The 17,138-nt window shown below is 51.0% G+C and overlaps 1 protein-coding gene across 1 annotated transcript in view; it reads right to left on the bottom strand.

Annotated features, from left to right (window-relative positions):
* The window catches only part of LOC149349731 (uncharacterized), a 555,241-nt gene that overhangs the window by 269,388 nt on the left and 268,715 nt on the right, over positions 1-17,138 (bottom strand). Inside the window, exon 3 of the mRNA XM_089578770.1 lies at positions 14,225-15,625. Within this exon, the coding sequence (XP_089434896.1) occupies positions 14,225-15,625 (1,401 nt within the window). The remainder of the gene's footprint in view (positions 1-14,224; positions 15,626-17,138) is intronic.

Raw genomic sequence — 17,138 nt, 5'->3', positions numbered from 1 at the left:
ATGGATGTTCGCGGGAATCGTGGTTGAAACGTAGTGCTTCCGCAGCGTTTGACGGAAGTCAAACTGTTATGGGAATTTAGTGATTTCCGATCTGACCACCTGGTCTTCACACCAATCCCAGCGCTGGATGTATCTTTGTCTGCCCGCGGATGAATCTTGTTGCGACAGCGCGGTGCCTAAGCGCGACGGAATCTGCATTCTTTCATTCAACTCACGGGCTAGCGGCAGCTGAGAAGACTTCGCGATTGAGTGCCTTGCTGAACTGAAAAAACGCAGCCAGTAGCCAGCATGACTGTTGGCCACTTTCGCTTCTCTCCTAGACCAGATAACAGCGTCGGCTTGCGCGGTAAGCAGAACAAACGAAGCTTAAATGGATTGTATTTAAAGGAGACAAAAATATGCCGATTTGAGCCACCCCTTCGTCATACCCAAGTTGAAATGAAGCTGGACCACTTCTTGCCTGGGCGCGAAGAAGATCTGGAGAGGAAGCTGTACGGTTTAGGGGCCGGGCGCCAAGTCTGTGGAGGAGAATCACGAGACAGGCGATAAGGAGAGATTTTATTAAGCCAGATTTCCTCCAAACGGGGAGCATCTTTTCATGTTTACGTCGTGGATACCAGCCTGTGGCGTAGATAGCCAACAGCCATCGTTAAGAAATTCGGGCAAGCTACGGATGTAAAGAGCGCTCGAAAACTTCACGCTACCTCGATCATATAAGAGCAAAACCCTGACGAAATGTGTACTATGTTTGAACGGCTACTCACTACGGAAACGAAAGTTGCCTTTCCAGCATCCCATTTTGCATTTCTAATGAACCTGCCTAACGACAACCCATTTTTCTAGATTATAGCTGTGCAGTCCGTTTTTATCTGCTTTTCAATACGATCACAGAGTGCAACTAGGGTAAATAAATGACGAATTCGAGGATAAATTTGAAAAATTTAAGGAGGGAGCTATTTGATAGATAATAGCTACTCTTTCGTACTGGTGGATGTTTTTTTTTTTTTTTATTGCCACCTCTGGTGGAACGCAATAAGGAAAAGCGTCAGGAACAAAACGAGAAGGCTTAATTGCAGCCTACATTCCGTTATTATCCGAGAAGAACGAAAACAACCATCACTGAACGTCCCAGCCTAGATGAAGACTAACTTGAGCCCGGCTCGAACTCGAACCCAAGGAGCGTTCGCTCACAGTGACCGCTGTTTTCGACAACGCCGAGTTCGTGACGTCGCGAAGCTATGCACTGCGCTATACCTTGATGCGATACACAGTGAGACACAGTCACAAACTTCGGGCGTATGTGCAGGTTAAGACGTTGAGTGCTAGGCTGCTGATAATGTTTTTTTTTTACGCCTCAATACAATGTCTGACATTTAGGGCAGGGTATTCTGAACGTTTGAAACGACGCTGAACTGCGTACTGGGAAGTGGTTTTGATGCTTCTGTGCAAAAGTGGTACTGGCATTAGGTTACAACACTGCTAAGTCCCGACTTTCACCCTACAGGGCTTGCATGAACCTGCCTGTGACCCACCTTTGGGCTTCTCTTTTTTGTACACAAAACAGCACGCCAGAAACAATCCTCCCTCTGAGTGTGTCCATCCCCCCTCTCCTGCCACAATGCCGCCTTTGCTGCTACTAAATATTGTTTTTTTTTTGTGCTTTTCGATCTCTTTCACATCGAAGTCTACGGTGTAGCCTTGTAGCGTGCGTACAGTTTACGCATGTTATATACCTCTTTAAGGACTCACCTCCGCGGAGAGGCTGCGCTCTTTGAGATGAGAAAACCATACATCAGTTCAATCACAGGCCCACAGCGCTTGGCTCGTTCGCGCGATCGCTGGAATCAGTTTCGGCTGCAGCCCGTCTAAGTGCTCTCATGGGGGCATCGCGAGCAGGAAAGGAAAATAATGAAAAGAGGGGATTCTCAGTCTGCTAGCCAAGAGGACTTGCCTTCGTCTGAGCAAGCGCGGTCGTGGTTGGCAAGGGTTAAATAGGACATCTCTCCTCGAAGCGAAGACCCTATTTAACCCTCGACCAGAGGAAGACAAATCTTCATGTCTAAACGCTGGATAACGGACTGAGGCTCCCGTCCCATCCGTAGTTCCTCTTGTTTTGTGCTGGCAAGAATCCCATTATTCCCCTCTTCCCTCTATCAATAATTACGGAGGGCACTTAGGACTACGTATGTGCTTTGAATGCGAAAACATCATTCCTTATTTCCTTTCACTTTATATATATTTATTTTCCCCCGTCTTTTCTGATGACACAACTACTTATTAGCATACAGTCGAAAGGAAACGCATACACTGGGTCCCCCTTCGTTCGCCCAAGAAGCAACGCGTTTTTTTTTTACCTATATCTGTCAAAACAGGCAATAAAGACAAAACAAGCGATTTGTGACCTATATGGGTTGCGTTCTCACCTCGCAATCTGAAGGTCCTGCGTTCAATTCCCCGAACCTTCGAAAGAATTACGAGCAACTTTAGCGGCTAAAGTGGTGAAAGGCGAAAGCCTGAGTGCTGCATTCTGCTACGCGATTGTTCACTGCACACTTTGTTGGTGCATTAATTAACTGCCAATTACTGACGCTTAAGCTTCGCCTTTAGGAGTGGAACGAGACAGCGTGTTGTCGCGCTGCCACGGAGTCCAAGGAACGCCACCACCAGTTCCGCGCGATGCGTTGTCCTTTGAACGCAACGCTTTTTCAGGAAAGGAAATGGGGCTGTAATTCTCTGTCATCTCGGTGGACACCTGAGCCGCACCGTACAGGAAGGGAGGAAGTGTGAGTGAAAGAAGAAAGAGGGGCCGTAATGAAGAAAATGAAAATTGTATTTGAAGAAAGGAAATTACGCAGTAACTGTCTCACATATCTCAGTAGACACTAGTCGAAAATTGTATTTGAGGAAAGAAAGTTGCGCAGTAACTGCCTCACATATTTCGGTGGACACCCGTCAAAATTCGCGCGCGGTGACGTCACGACAATTTGGACCAATCTGAAACGCGGACAAATACGCCTAATTGGTTTTTGAGGAAAGGAAATGTGTCTGTCTCTCATATCTCGGTGGGCACCTAAACCTCGCCGTAACGGGAAGGGAGAAAGATGGGAGTGAACGAAGACACCGTATTCACTAGACGCACCTTTGTTCATTCCAAACCGTCGCGCTGGCATGGCGGAGTGGTAGCGTGCTCGACTCGCACTCTGGAGACCGGGGTTCGATTCCCAAGCTCGGCTAATTTCCTACTCGGTTTTTTTATTTATCTGGTCTGACTAGAAAGGTTAATTAGGCTAATTGGTTAAGTGAGCAATTAACTAAACTCAGTCAAACTTACTTAGAGCATCACTATACGATCCCATTAATTGGTTGCATGGTTACTAGCCAAAGTACAATTGGCCCCGTTTGAAATTCGCGCTACTATAGTTCTCCATAAAGTCAGCAGTAAAATTCCAATACGGAAAGGTGTCAGGCAGGGAGACACGATCTCGCCAATGCTCTTCACTGCCTGCTTAAGGCCGATTCACACGACGGACCGTTCGCCCGCGGCCCGCGCACTACGTGTGCATACGTCAGCACTTTGAGAGGCGCGCTGGATGCATGGATGGATGGCGGCCGACAGCGCGCCCCTCAAAGTGCTGACGTATGCACACGTAGTGCGCGGGCCGCGGGCGAACGGTCCGTCGTGTGAATCGGCCTTTACAGGAGGTATTCCGGAGACTGGAATGGGAACAGTTGGGGATAAGAGTTAATGGAGAATACCTGAGTAATTTGCGATTTGCTGATGATATTGCCTTGCTAAGCCACTCAGGGCAAGAACTGCAAAGCATGATCAATCAGTTATACAGGCAGAGCAGAACTGTGGGGTAAGAATTAACATGCAGAAAACCAAAGTAATGTTCAACAGCCTAGCAAGGGAACAGCATTTCGCCATTGGTAGCGAGGTGCTGGAAGTAGTAAGAGAATATGTCTACTTAGGGCAGGTAGTGACCGCAGATCCGGATCATGAGAGGGAAATAACTAGAAGAATAAGAATGGGGTGGAGCGCATATGGCAGATTCTCTCAGATCATGAATGGTAGCTTACCAATATCCCTGAAGAGAAAAGTATACAACAGCTGTATCCTGCCGGTACTCACCTATGGGGCAGAAACGTGGAGGCTAACAAAGAGGGTTCAGCTTAAGTTAAGAACAACGCAGCGAGCTATGGAAAGGAAAATGATAGGTGTAACGTTAAGAGATCGAAAGCGGGCGGAGTGGGTGAGGGAACAAACGCGGGTTAATGACATCATAGTTGAAATCAAGAGGAAGAAATGGGCTTGGGCAGGGCATGTAATGCGAAGGCAAGATAACCGCTGGTCCTTAAGGGTAACGGAGTGGATTCCAAGAGAAAGCAAACGTAGCAGGGGCCGGCAGAAAGTTAGGTGGGCGGATGAGATTAAGAAGTTTGCGGGGATACAGTGGCGGCAACTGACAAAGGACAGGGTTAATTGAAGAGACATGGGAGAGGCCTTTGCCCTGCAGTGGGTGTAGTCAGGCTGATGATGATGATGATGAAATTCGCGCACTGTGACGTCACGACCGTTTCAACCAATTGAAAAGCGTGACATTTCTGTCGACAGCTCCTGCTTACAACGATGAGGCATTAAAGGCTTCCGCCTTAATATATTTTATTTTTGTCAGCCGGGTTGCGTGGGTTTTGGGACGCCACTTTTTCTGTAGATCGGGATTCGTTGCTTTTGCATTAATAATAAATGGTGTGATTTCTGGCACCGACTACGAGCACACTGAGCTAGGTACATTGGGAGAAGCAACTTTGTAAAGTCCCTAGCTGCGCCAGGTGAAAGGGTGCTTTGTAACCGCGAATACCATCTACGAGTACCTGCCCGTATCAGGTGACTGCGCGACAGTGTTAGGCTGTAAACGAGGCAGATCCTGACGGTGTGTTTTCCCCTCGCGCACCTGCGCTGAGTGGCTTCGCGAAGTCCCGGAGCCCCGCTTTGTGCCCAGCCAGCCGAGTTTGCCCAGAAGGGTCGCCGAGAGCCCCAAGGGCCCCCCGCGAGGCTCCAGCGCGGCCGTCCGGCGACCCCTTGAATTACCGGGCTCCCTCTTTCAGGAGGGCCGAGCCACTTTTTAATTAGGAGTCCGGCGGCAAGCGCTCATTCACTGGCCGGCCCACACGCCCCTTCACGCTGTGGGCTGACAGCCAGACTGGATTGAATTAGGAAAGAATCGATGCTTGCTGCACGGACATGCTGAGAAAGAAAATAAGAGGAAAAACACGCTGCCAAAAAAATGAAAAAAGGAAGAAATTACTACCCAGCACCGGTGATACGGCCGAGAGAAATCCTCGTGCCGAACTTTTTCCGCATTTTAGTTAGAAGAAGCGCGCTAATGACAAAAGTAAAAGCCCAGGAGTTGAATACTGTACAAATATTGAGCAACGCTTCAGCAATAAAGAAGTTCGTGGTTCTGTTTTTTTTTTTTTTTTTTACGATGTGACCAAATCTTACGTATATATATGCTTGGGAATAGTTTCGAGACGCCCGCATCCATGCCGCAGTAGTTTCTTAAGCCCCCCTTCCAAAGCTTAAACCTTAAAAACGTCTAACCTCGCTGCACAGCTGCCGTATTTAGTCTTGAAGATTAAAGAATAATTATGCAGAAGAGGGCAAGGCAGACTCGCTTCTCAATCGAACTGATATGAAGCTGGCTTAGATTATGATACCATGAGCATAATAGCCAAGAAGAGGAAATGCAGTCGCGCTGTTGCAAACTGGTAATGCGCTGCACAACTCGAAGCGCATCTCCATGTATACGTCAGGTTAACACTTAAAAAAAAAAGGAAGTATGTTGTCCGGTGACAAAGGCTTTTTTGGTTAGCATATCGAATTAAGACTGAGGAAAACGTCATGGTCCATCGTCGAAACTCTGCTGATGGTCACGGCCTAGCCAGCGCTCCAAAACTGACTTTGTCCGAAAATTCGTTGAAATATACATCCAACTACACCGCAGTGCTTACGGCCTAAGCTGCACGGGTCGCTCCATTACTTCCACCTAACTTGGCATCGATGTCTGTACACACCGCAGCCTCTACCGGACTCAGCTAAAGGAGCATTTGCCTTTGCCTTTGAGATCTTGGCGCCGCATTCCTCTCCTCATAATCTGCCTATTTTTCCGACAGCTTTGTAGATACGTCGCACATTTGAATGAGTCACGCTCTCTATACTGTCGGCGCGATGAAAATACGCGAATAATTGCGCGGATGAGCGTGCTGGCACGACCGCATATGATCGAGTGGAGATCCTCTGCGAATCACCAACTCATATTCAAGAATAATCAAAATGCAGCACCGAATAATTCCTTCTACTTATTGATCTCCAAGAGTCATAATGCCATGTTATAAAGTTGCTTCGAAAGAGAAAAAAATTCGCTCGTCAAGACCTTGGAAAAAACGTGGCGTAAATTTCACGGCTACCTCCCGCAGTTAACGCGGATGCTCCGAACGAAATACCCGCATTAGTCGCACCGAAAAAGATTTGAGAAAACAGCCTTGGCTCCTACACCAGTAAATAATGGTGAGTTCTTCAACTCGCTGCGTTGTCTGCGGTTTCCAAAGCGACTCTGCGATTTCCAAATCGGTACGCGAGCGAGTGCAATTAGTCAACTACTTTACCTGCGTGTACGCAAGTGCCTGTGTTCAAAGACACAGCGTTGCGTTGCAGACCTCTGCGCCCATATCGTGGCACAGAACGTGCCATGCTGCCCAAACGGCACACTGTGATTCCTGTGATGGCATCCCCGTACCTATTTGTGGAACGGACTCTCATATCTCAGCCGTTCCGTGGCGTCTCCTGCATTCGCTCTCTGGCCTGATGCGGGCCGCTAATAGCGACTTTTTCGCGCTCTGGAGCCTAATGTGACTTTCGTATGCCGCGTGGCCTCGGCAGACGTGAGCAGCAAGCGTTTCCCGAATTAGACCGGATGCCCTACGCAGTTAACGACTCCAAAGGTGTGGGCAAAACGCTGAGCACCCATTTTGTTTGAACAGAGTTGCAATGTGAAGGCAGCAGAAGTCCATTCTTTCACCCTTTCACCCCAACTAACAAAGTTTGGTTTTAGTTTCATGGCATTTAACGTCCGAAAGCGACCAGGCTATGGGGGACGCCGTAGAGCAGGGCAGCGGATAATTTTGATCACCTGATGTTCTTTAACGTGCACTGACAACGCACAGTATACGGGGCCTCCAGCATTTCGCCTCCAACGAAATGCAACTGCCGCGGTAGGGACTGAACCAGCGTCTTTCGGGTCAGCAGCCGGGCACCATATAACCACTGAGCCACCGCGGCGACTTCAACTGACAAACCAAGCGTACGACAGGGCTTCATTTAAAAGCGAGTACTAGCATAGCGTGTAATGTCTTCCGTCGCCGCTCACCGCGGTCTCCAGCCACCTTTGCGTATGCCTCGGGGTCTATCTGCGCATGCGCGTTGGCGGCTGGCGGCCACGGTGAGCGCTGACAGTGGACGGTATACACGCTATTCTAAAGCTTTCTAAAGTCAACAGCTACAATAGGCTGTCCCGCTGAGCAGGTGTCACTGTCCCAGGGAAACGTAATGTACAGGGCGTTTTTACTTTATTAAATACAGGTTTTTGATTAAAGCGCTACAATAGCTATAGAGCCCCGCTTTTAAATTTGGGTTCTTTGCATAATTTGCAAATAATAATTGAATGATTGACTAACATGTTCCGATTAACTCTTCAATTTCTTTTTTGAGGCCAATTATTGATGCAGTAGAACGACACCGCTGACCTGGGCATAGAAAAGGCCGCACTAAGGAAACGAGGGGTGCTCGTTCTGTGTTAGAAAGTACACAGTTTTTTTTTTCTCTATACGCCGCGTGGCGACTGCTTGATGAGAGTTGGGCACCCATCTTTCCTGGCAAACTCGAGGCCTCTTCACTCCTCTTCTGCTTCACTTCTCGCCTGCGGAACAGCAAAAACCTGCGCGGCGTCTCTCCACGCTCGAATGAGCATACCCTTCTACCCTGGCCCTCGTTGCTCTTCTCTCCGCATGCGCCGCTGGAAAATAAACGGCCGCGCTTTGAGAGGGGGATTGCGTTCGGGTTGTCGGTTCAACGACTCGAGTTGTTCTCCCAGGCCATTAGGGCGACGGTTGTCGCGAGAGCTGTAGCCCCGGCGAAAAGAAGAGCGCGTGCGGCGAGCCAGCTTTCGCGCGGCGTTAGGCTCGATGTTCTCTTCGCGGGTTTCGGGGAGGAAAGAGCGCGGAAACCGACAAAGTGAACGGGGAGGGAAGTGGGGCGAAAACTACGCATCCCTTTCCTTCAGACAGCCATGCACCAATGGGGTCGGTGGAGCGTGGGCAGGTGCGAATGGCGACACTGTCGCTTATTCCGCCCCTCCTTCACCCTCACCTCTCTGCCTGCCTTCTGCTTGCGCGCGTGGTTTTTGCGCTACGATACAAGCTGAAGAGCGCAGACGATAGGACTGCGGGGGAAAAGGGGCAGGGTTAGCGAGTGAACACGTGAGCAGAAGGTGAGTCAGTGTCAAAGAGAGCAGTAATTTGCGCTCATTAAAGCGCGGTACTTGGCTTCTGCACACCAAATCTTGACGGAGAAGAAAAGCGCCGGGCAGTATTCTCTATTCATTGTTTGTCGCGCCGAGGCTGTAGCTCAAAACATTCTTTCTTAGCCGCCAGAAGCCAGTGGAAATGGAGGCATCGTTACATGTCCTACACCTCTTTGGAACAAAATATATCTTTAGAATTGGGCGCAGATCTCTCATTTTGTCCGGACAGGAACGCAAAACAGATATTACAAGGGACGCGATTAGGAAGGCGACTGCTTACCAACAGCCCGTATGTTGTATCACCGCAACTAGCCCAGTCAGGTATACAGGGGGAATTAAAAGGACAGACGGAAAAGAGGCGAGGTGCCCTCACTCGCCCCGGTGGCCACAGCGGAGGCCAAACTGCTGTGGCGCATACAACTATAACATGTTAATCGCGGCCATTTAAGCCTCAACCCCGTCTCATAACTTGCTCGTTCGCAGTAGTGTGGAAGCAACAAGGGAAGGCTTCCACAGCGTGCTGTTCTCATCGGCTCGCGAGCCAACAACGCGGGCCTGGAAGCCATCCTGCGCTCGTAAGTGCGCACTTTAATGCGAACAAGCTTCGAGGCGCAAGAATGTTCTCGTGGTCCCCGCCGTCGTGTCCATGGGACTGCGCGCACCGCACGTTTCTCCCACGTTTCTAGTGCTCTTCTATACAAGCGCCGCTTTCTGCACAGTTCTCTCAGTTATTCGCCTGCTTGAGTCAAGAGTTTTCGGAATCGAATGCCGTCCGCTAAGTGCCTATATCCGATCAATTTCTCCTTTTTTAATGAGCGGCAAGTCGCTATGTTGTTCACGAAGTGAGCCTTCGAATTCACGCTGTCATGCATGCTGTCATGAGCATTTCAGTATAGACGAGCACGGCGTTTTCTCAGAAGAGCCATCCGACCATTAATGCCATTAGAGAGCATCGCCTTAGTCTCAACAAAGCCTGTTCGAGGGATGCTTATTCCACAGGTGCAGGATTTAAGCTCAGCCTGTGCGCTCTGTAGAGAGCGCAGTGCCGGCGCAGATGTCCAACACGTAGAGTAGTACCGGTACTGTAAGCCGTTTACACGGCATGTGCTGGCGAGTGCTGCAAAAGCACGAAAGCAGTCTCCCATATCCCTTCCAACGCAAAGCAAATAAAAAATGGTTTCGCTCTCTTTGCCTGCCTGGCTGTTCAGTGGGCGAACACGAACGCAGGCGCAGAAGAAATGCAACCGCGAACGTACGCGCTTAAAGAAGATACAGCCTATTTTCCAACGCCTACAGAAGAAAAGAAAGTTCTATGACACGTGTGATGCAACGATATATACGAGCGCGGCGGCCCCCTTCAAACCCCGATATTTTATTCTTCTTGTAGCTACACTGTATAAAGTTACGCCTTGCAGCGAATACAGAAAATATGATTTGGACGGTTCTTTTTTTTTTCGCTCTGCATTCTTTCGGAGCGCAAGCAGAGACAGTCGGAGAGAAGCATCGAGGCGGGGCCAGACCGAACGAGTGCCGGCGAAGCGATCATGCACCGAGGCTGCCGAGTTTCGAGAGGCGAAAAGCACAACAAGAGAAGGCGGTTAAGGGCCCCCAAGGGGCGTCCTCGAGCGAGGTTTTACAAAGCCTCCATCGTGCCGATCATGGTTTTGCGAGATGCATATAAAAATCAATACGCCCTCAAATCTGCGAACGGCGCGCTCTGCCAGGCATGCAGTGCCCTGTATGAAGGAAAAAATAAAAATAAAACATCCGTTCTTGCCCCTTTTTTTCCACTCGCGCGTTGCCGGCGGCGTTGTGTCTACAATGACAGAACCGCTTAAGGGAATCTGTGCCTTCTCGTTTTCGGGAGCAACGCAAGCTGAAACTTGACGGCCCGTTTACCGTGCTCCCGTTTACTCGCTTGTACCGTCTCTTCTCTCTCTCTTTCTTTTTTTTTTTGGCATTATTCTTTTTGAGGGAAGAAAAAAAGGCGAAGTAAAAATTTTATTTCGTGTACTTGCGGCGTACCGGACTGCTCGTGTTGAGGGCGCAAATGTAAAATTAAAAACAAATATCGCAATTCCAGTGCGGTCTTTAAACAAGAATAAAGTGATGCAACGATGATTTGATTCTGTTCCATTTTTATTCCATTGGCTATACTTTTGGCCTCGGCAACTACACCCGCCGGTGCGCTGCCGCTGTTTAGCGTCGATGGGCCACGCGTTGCGGTGTATGCGGCAATGCAGTAGAATTGAAGTAATTGAATCGTTCAATTCAGATCGGTTAAATGTTGATTTATTATCTAAGCAAGAACAAGCAAGTAGTTGGTAAACGTGCAGAGTTTTCCCCGACAGCTCTCGTTAAGCAGTTCATCAGCAACGCCTTAGAACATGGGCTCACTAACACCACGAATATGAGGCTTTCGTATTCTTTCATATTTAAGACAAGGAATATCAACACAATATTGCATATCAGCAGAAGATATGTACGTGCTGCAGGTATGAAGTCCACAGCAGCATCGCAGTCGCTGCGCGAAACAACGAAGTCAGGGTACTCGTAAGCAGCCTCGCCCACTTACTAGCACGCTGAGATGCCTCTGCTGCTCCTATACGGCATCTCACAACATGTAGGCAGCGAAGTGGAAACCACAAGCGTGAGGCGACGCCTTCCGGACCTGAATGGTTGGCTCGCCAGCGCTTGAGAACAGCAGACTTGAGGACCAAGTCACTTCGCGCTCGTTGTCCTTTCCAATATGTTGCCACAAGTTAAACAAGGTGGAATGCAAACGTCCGAAGCCGCGTACATGGCGTGCTGTGGATAGCCCAGGAAGCCGGCATATATTGCAACTACGTGCAAGAACATTCCCAAGACTGACTTCGTGTTCTTTAGAAGCGATGGAAACACTGCTTTAGAGACACCTCCTGCGCATGACTATGCGAATGGAGTAGAAAAGTGAAAAAGCAAAAAAAAAAAAAGCTCCTAGGCTTTCCACTCTTCTCCGGCGCGAAAAAGTGTCACCGATTTGCATACGCTCCCTTCCCTTGCTTTTTTTCACTCTTGATGAGAGCGCTCGCACGAATATCTAGCTGAGGAGAATTTCATGTGACAGCGGGCGAAACACGAGAGTTTTCAGTTTCGACTAAAAAACGGTGAACGGTGGTCAAGCTGATTATCTTGATAAAGTCCCTGATGCAGATGTAAATGTAAAATCGCTGCGAAGAAACCCACAGGAGGGGTACTACCCTGTAACACGAGTTTGAGAGAGACATGCGTATATGTACAGTCATAAAGCATTCTTTTTCAGATTTCCATACATACTCGCTCTTCGACTAGCGCTCTTCTCCAGTACGCCGTTCTAGGCGCGCGGCGTTGCTACCGCTGTCCCTCCTCGGGTGGAGTGTTTCGCAGCAGCCTCTGCAGACGGACTGTGCTACATGCGCCCGCTCTCGCCATACCTTCCTCCTCCTTCCACGGTAGCAAATCTACGGGCAGTTCCCATGGCAACCCCTCTCTGGCTGCGCAATATTCCGCTATCACCATACCCATCTCCTTCCACGGTAACCGCCCTCCCGCTGGTTCCCCTGGCGAACACCCACACCCTCCGGGAGCGCATTCCTCTGCTCTCGACATAACTTCCTCTTTCCACGGTAACCACCCTCCAAATGGGAGCTGGAGCTTTGTCAAGCTGCTCTTGAGCGGCTTTTACTCCCATACACCTCAAACATGTATGCAAACATGCTTGTTTGAAATAAACTCATACTCATACTCAAATAGAATCGATCGGATCGGATAGGATGGAATGAATGGAATGGAATGGAGCGGAATGAATAGGATGGAATGGGATGGGATGGGATGGGATGGGATGGGATGGGATGGGATGGGATGGGATGGGATGGGACGGGACGGGATGGGATGGGATGGAACGGAATGGAACGAATTTAATAGAATGGAATAGAACGGATGCAATGGAACGGATAGAGTGGAATGGAATTGATGCGATGGAATAGATGGAATGGAAGGGAACGCATGCAATAGACTGGATGGAATGGAACGGAGGCACCTTCATAGAACACGGGTACGTGCTTGGGTGCTCCAATATAGAGTCTTTTTTTTTTTTTTCATTTGCTTCGCTTATAGCACAGCCGCATCACGGTGGCCTTTCGGGCCGGTGGTTTGAGTAAGTGCTGTTACTTAGTACCGCGGTCCCACCCTTCCACGATAACCAGCTTATGGGAGGTTCGTATGGCACCCCTTGTTTGGTTGTGCATTCTCTCGCTATCGCCATACCCTCCTCCTAGCACGGCAACTGCCCTAAAGGTCAAAACTCAAAACTCAAACGTCAAAACTTGTGCACGATTGGTGCACTGCCTCGTAAACGACGGGACACCCTTCCGCAACTGTCAGGTTAAGTTTGCACCAGAGTACAGTCACATCGTCCTACCTCCCTACAAGCCAGGTGGGAATGAGCACGTGACGTGACGCGCGTTAAATGCGGTCTCATTTCGCTTTTATTGTGTGCTGCATGCTACTTGAGTGTTCTGCACAAGTTTAGTAGGCAATAGTGCGTACAGTATCTTGAAGGTCTACAAAGTGAGCTCTAAACTGCGCAGTACTTGTGGCTGTTGGTATACCCCGACATTGCTAGAGGGAAGCTTAGCACCATTTTTAATGCGGCATCCAAGCAAGGCTCATTTCCCTTGGGCGATTTTGGCTGCAGGCGGCGTCCAAACGACCATGTTCGTGTTTTCGTTGGCAATGAGAAGAGATGGTGACGACAGAACGACACGGGATTGCGGCGGAAGCGCACTTTTGAGTCACGCACGCAGGCACACAAGTGCGAGCACATTTGCGCACAGAGAGAAACGAGAAAATAAGGAGCAGACCGACGGACTCTAGGGAGCAAGAAGGATTGGTTTCCAGAATGCACGAAATGAACAATGCGATTCACGTCGGACAACAGATGTGCAACATGCAACAAACAAGTAAAGTGAGCGCGTAGGAGGAGAGCCGCCGAGCTTTGGGTTGGGGTTCGCAGTCCCCAGCCAAACCAGCCGCCTCTCGACTTCCATTCTCGACATACGTTTTCCTCGTCATGCTATTCTGGTCCCAGTTTTCTCCGGGCTGTCGCCGGAGTCTGTGCTCTTCCATATTCCCCACGCCGCAGCGAAGCCTAAAACCCGACCACCTTCCTCCCGCCATGACAGAACCCCCGTTACGTGCATTGTTGAGCTTGACTGTATATTACTAGGATTTCCGAAAGGCACATGATCGTGTTGACTATTCCTTGGGGATGCACAGGACAAGGTTAATTGGAGAGATAAGGCAGAGGCCTTTGTCCTGTAGCTGGCGTAGTCAGGTTGATGATGATTCCTGACAGCACTGTTGCGATGCTGGGCGCTAGTGTGTGCCCAAGAAGCGTGATGGTAAGGCTGCTTGAGCAGACTGAACGTGAACTATTTATGCAGTGGCGCCCCTGCAGTTCAGCAGCAACCAGAAAATGGAATCTTTTCTCGCTTTGCTGCCGAACGCGCGGTGTTCGCAATCAAGTTAAAAGCTGCGTGAGGTGCGTTAAACCAGCGACGCCCAGCAGAGCAGCGAGACAACAAGCGCCAACCTCCGAGGGAGGGACAAGCTGGAGGACTCACCCGCTCCTGCGGCTTGTCTTCGTCGGGCGCTGCGGTGAGCACGCCTGGACTGCGCTGGCGTCCGGGCGCACCGTCGGGAGACGGGGCCAGTTCGTCGGGGGGCTCCTTCTTGCGGGCCGAGCCACGGTGGGTCTGTCCCGGCCGCGAGTCCTGGAGGCGGCGCAGGATGTTGGAGCGTGGCGCGTGTGCCCCCTCCTCTGGGGGCGGCTTGGCGGGCGGCGCGGCGGGCGCCGTCGAGGTTGCCGCGGCGGGAACGGCGCTAGCTGCTCCCGGTCCGGGGCTGGCCGTCTGCAGCGCGGCAGCCGCAGCGGTCGCGGCGGCCTGCGCGCCATCGAACGCGGCCTCGACCAGCGATATCTGCACGGCGCTGAGGTCGGTCTCGGCCAGGTCGCAGGGCGTGGCTCCGCGCTGGCTGGCCACGTGGATGCGTGCGCCCGCCTCAAGCAGCAGGCGCAGGCAGGGCCAGGCAGGCTGGGGCTGACAGGCGGCCAGATGCAGCGGCGTCACGCCGTTCTTGTCGCGGGGGCTGGCGGCGGCGCCGTACTTGAGCAATAGCCGCACCGCGGCCGTACGGCCCAGCGCGGCGGCCAGGAAGAGTGGCGGCAGGCTGTAGAGGAAGTCGCGCGTGTACTCCTCCTCGAAGGTGATCTCGCGGCCGTCGGCCGAGTGGCGCACCACGCGCAGCGAGGCCGCCAGCTCGGGCCGCAGTGGCACGTACTTGCGGCGCCGCAGCAGCTCGGGCGACGGCTGCTGCTCGGGGCCGCCCCCGCGTGGGCTGAGCGTGGCGCGGCGCAGCGAGCCGCTGGCCTCGGACGTGGCCGAGCTGCCGCGGCGCAGGCTGCCCAGCGGCACCCCGGCCTCGTTGGGCTCGACGCCGTACTTGAGCAGGAGGCTGACCACGTCGAGCGCCTGGTGCTCGACGGCCAGGTGCAGGGCCGAGGCGAACACGGCCGGCACGGGCTCCAGGTCGGTGGAGACCGAGTCGCCGCGCCCGAAGCGGTCGATGAGCGTCTGGCTCTTGCGCAGCAGGATCTCCATGTCCTGGCTGGCGGAGCCAGCACTGCTCTTGTCCAGCAGGCTCCCGTGCAGGTTGACCGAGAAGCGGCCGTGGTGCAGCTCCAGGAGGCGGCGCGTGGCGGCCACGTCGTTGGCGCGGATGGCGCGCTCCAGCTGCTCGGCCTCGAGCGTCAGGTCGTTGATGGAGGAGCCCAGGCTGCTGCCCGTCGTGGCGGCCGTCAGCGAGTGGCACGAGGCGCTGAGTGGCAGGCTGCCGCCCCCGCTAGGCAGGTGGTCCTCGCTCGGAGGCGGCGTCGGCGTCGACTGCACGGCCACCAGCGGCGCCGGAGAGCGCTGCGGCCCGCCGCTGCCCGAAGCCGGCTCGCCTCCGGCCTCCGGGTAGAGCTGCACGGGGGCGCCATCGGTTACGCAGTGTTCAGGGCCAGGGGCCAAACACGGCCCGCAGCTGGCAGCCCTGTGTGTTCGAAACCAGCTAGTCCCTTAGCGAAAAAAGGCTGTGCTAAAAATGCATTCCGAACATACTGCATCAATTTCATAATAATTTTGTGTTATATTTCTTTACACTTAAATACCAAAATGAATGCTTTTCTGAGTATGCTACGAGTAATATTGTGAACATCCTTACAAATATGCAAAAATACAACTTTTGCCCGCTTTGTATACAGGGTGTTTCACCTAAGACTTTCTGCAATTTTTAAAAATAAGATATTTGAATTAGATGCGCGCTTTTTCTGGCATAGCATTGTCAGTGCTGTAGTACATCATAATTAAACTAAGACGTGCTAACTACCAGGCTTGTTAATCAATTTTTAATAGTTAACTTTTAAACTATTACCGTTGGGCTCCTTAATTATTTAGAGGCATGCAGCCCACCGTAAGTAATGTCCATATCCGTTTTTAGAATTTCCAGAACGCGATTATCCTCGGCGCTGTGGCCCAACAAATTTCGCCTACATCGCGCCAAAATACATGCGGTTTGAGAAGCTTGCAGGCAAAGCAACCTCTCAAGTGAACCAAACTCGTCGAAATAGCCAAAATTTGTTCGGCCACAGCGCCGAGGATAATCGCGTTCTCGAAATTCTAAAAACGGATATGGACATTACTTACGGTGGGCTACATTCCTCTCAATAATTAAGGAGCCCAACGGTAATAGTTTAAAAGTTAACTATTAAATATTGGTTAACAAGCCTGCTAGTTAGCAGGTCTTAGCTGCATTATGATGTACTACACTACTGACAATGCTATGCCAGAAAAAGCGCGCATCTAATTCAAATAGCTTATTTTTAAAAATTGCAGAAAGTCGTAGGTGAAACACCCTGTATATATTAAACATTACAAATACACAAAAATATACATTAAATACATTTCATTACATTAAAATACATTCAGTTCGGCTAAAAAAAGGGTTACCCGCCGCGGTGGCTCTGTGGTTACCGCGCTCGGCTGATGACCCGAAAGACACGGATTCGATCCCGGCCGCGGCGGCCGAATTTCGATGGAGGCGAAATTCTAGAGGCCCGTGTACAGTGCGATCTCAGTGCACGTTAAAGAACCCCAGGTGGTTGAAATTTCCGGAGCCCTTTACTACGGCGTCCCTCGTAGCCTAAGTCGCTTTGGGACGTTAAACCCCATAAGCCAACCGGTCGGCTTTAACAGACGAGACGGATAAAAGCAGTTCAACGGCAGAACTAATCACTGACCCGCCGACACAACTGTCTGCTAGACGACCCTTTCAGTGCGATTAGCATAAGGAGCCCCATCCCATGGCGCTGGTCCTGTCGTGTTTGTCTCTTTTGCCCACGTTTTTTTTGCGCCGTTTTCCTCCTGCATCATGAACCAACTAGCCCAAACTAGAGTTCTCCGTGAGAAAACGCGGCGTTGTCATCAATAAAGAAGT

Source organism: Amblyomma mixtum, chromosome 3 (genome assembly GCF_055824585.1).
Source record: "Amblyomma mixtum isolate Tamu chromosome 3, ASM5582458v1, whole genome shotgun sequence".
In the NCBI taxonomy this organism is placed as follows: Eukaryota; Metazoa; Arthropoda; class Arachnida; order Ixodida; family Ixodidae; genus Amblyomma; species Amblyomma mixtum.
Note: the sequence above shows the minus strand (reverse complement) of the source record. Positions and strands in the feature narration are given on the sequence as shown.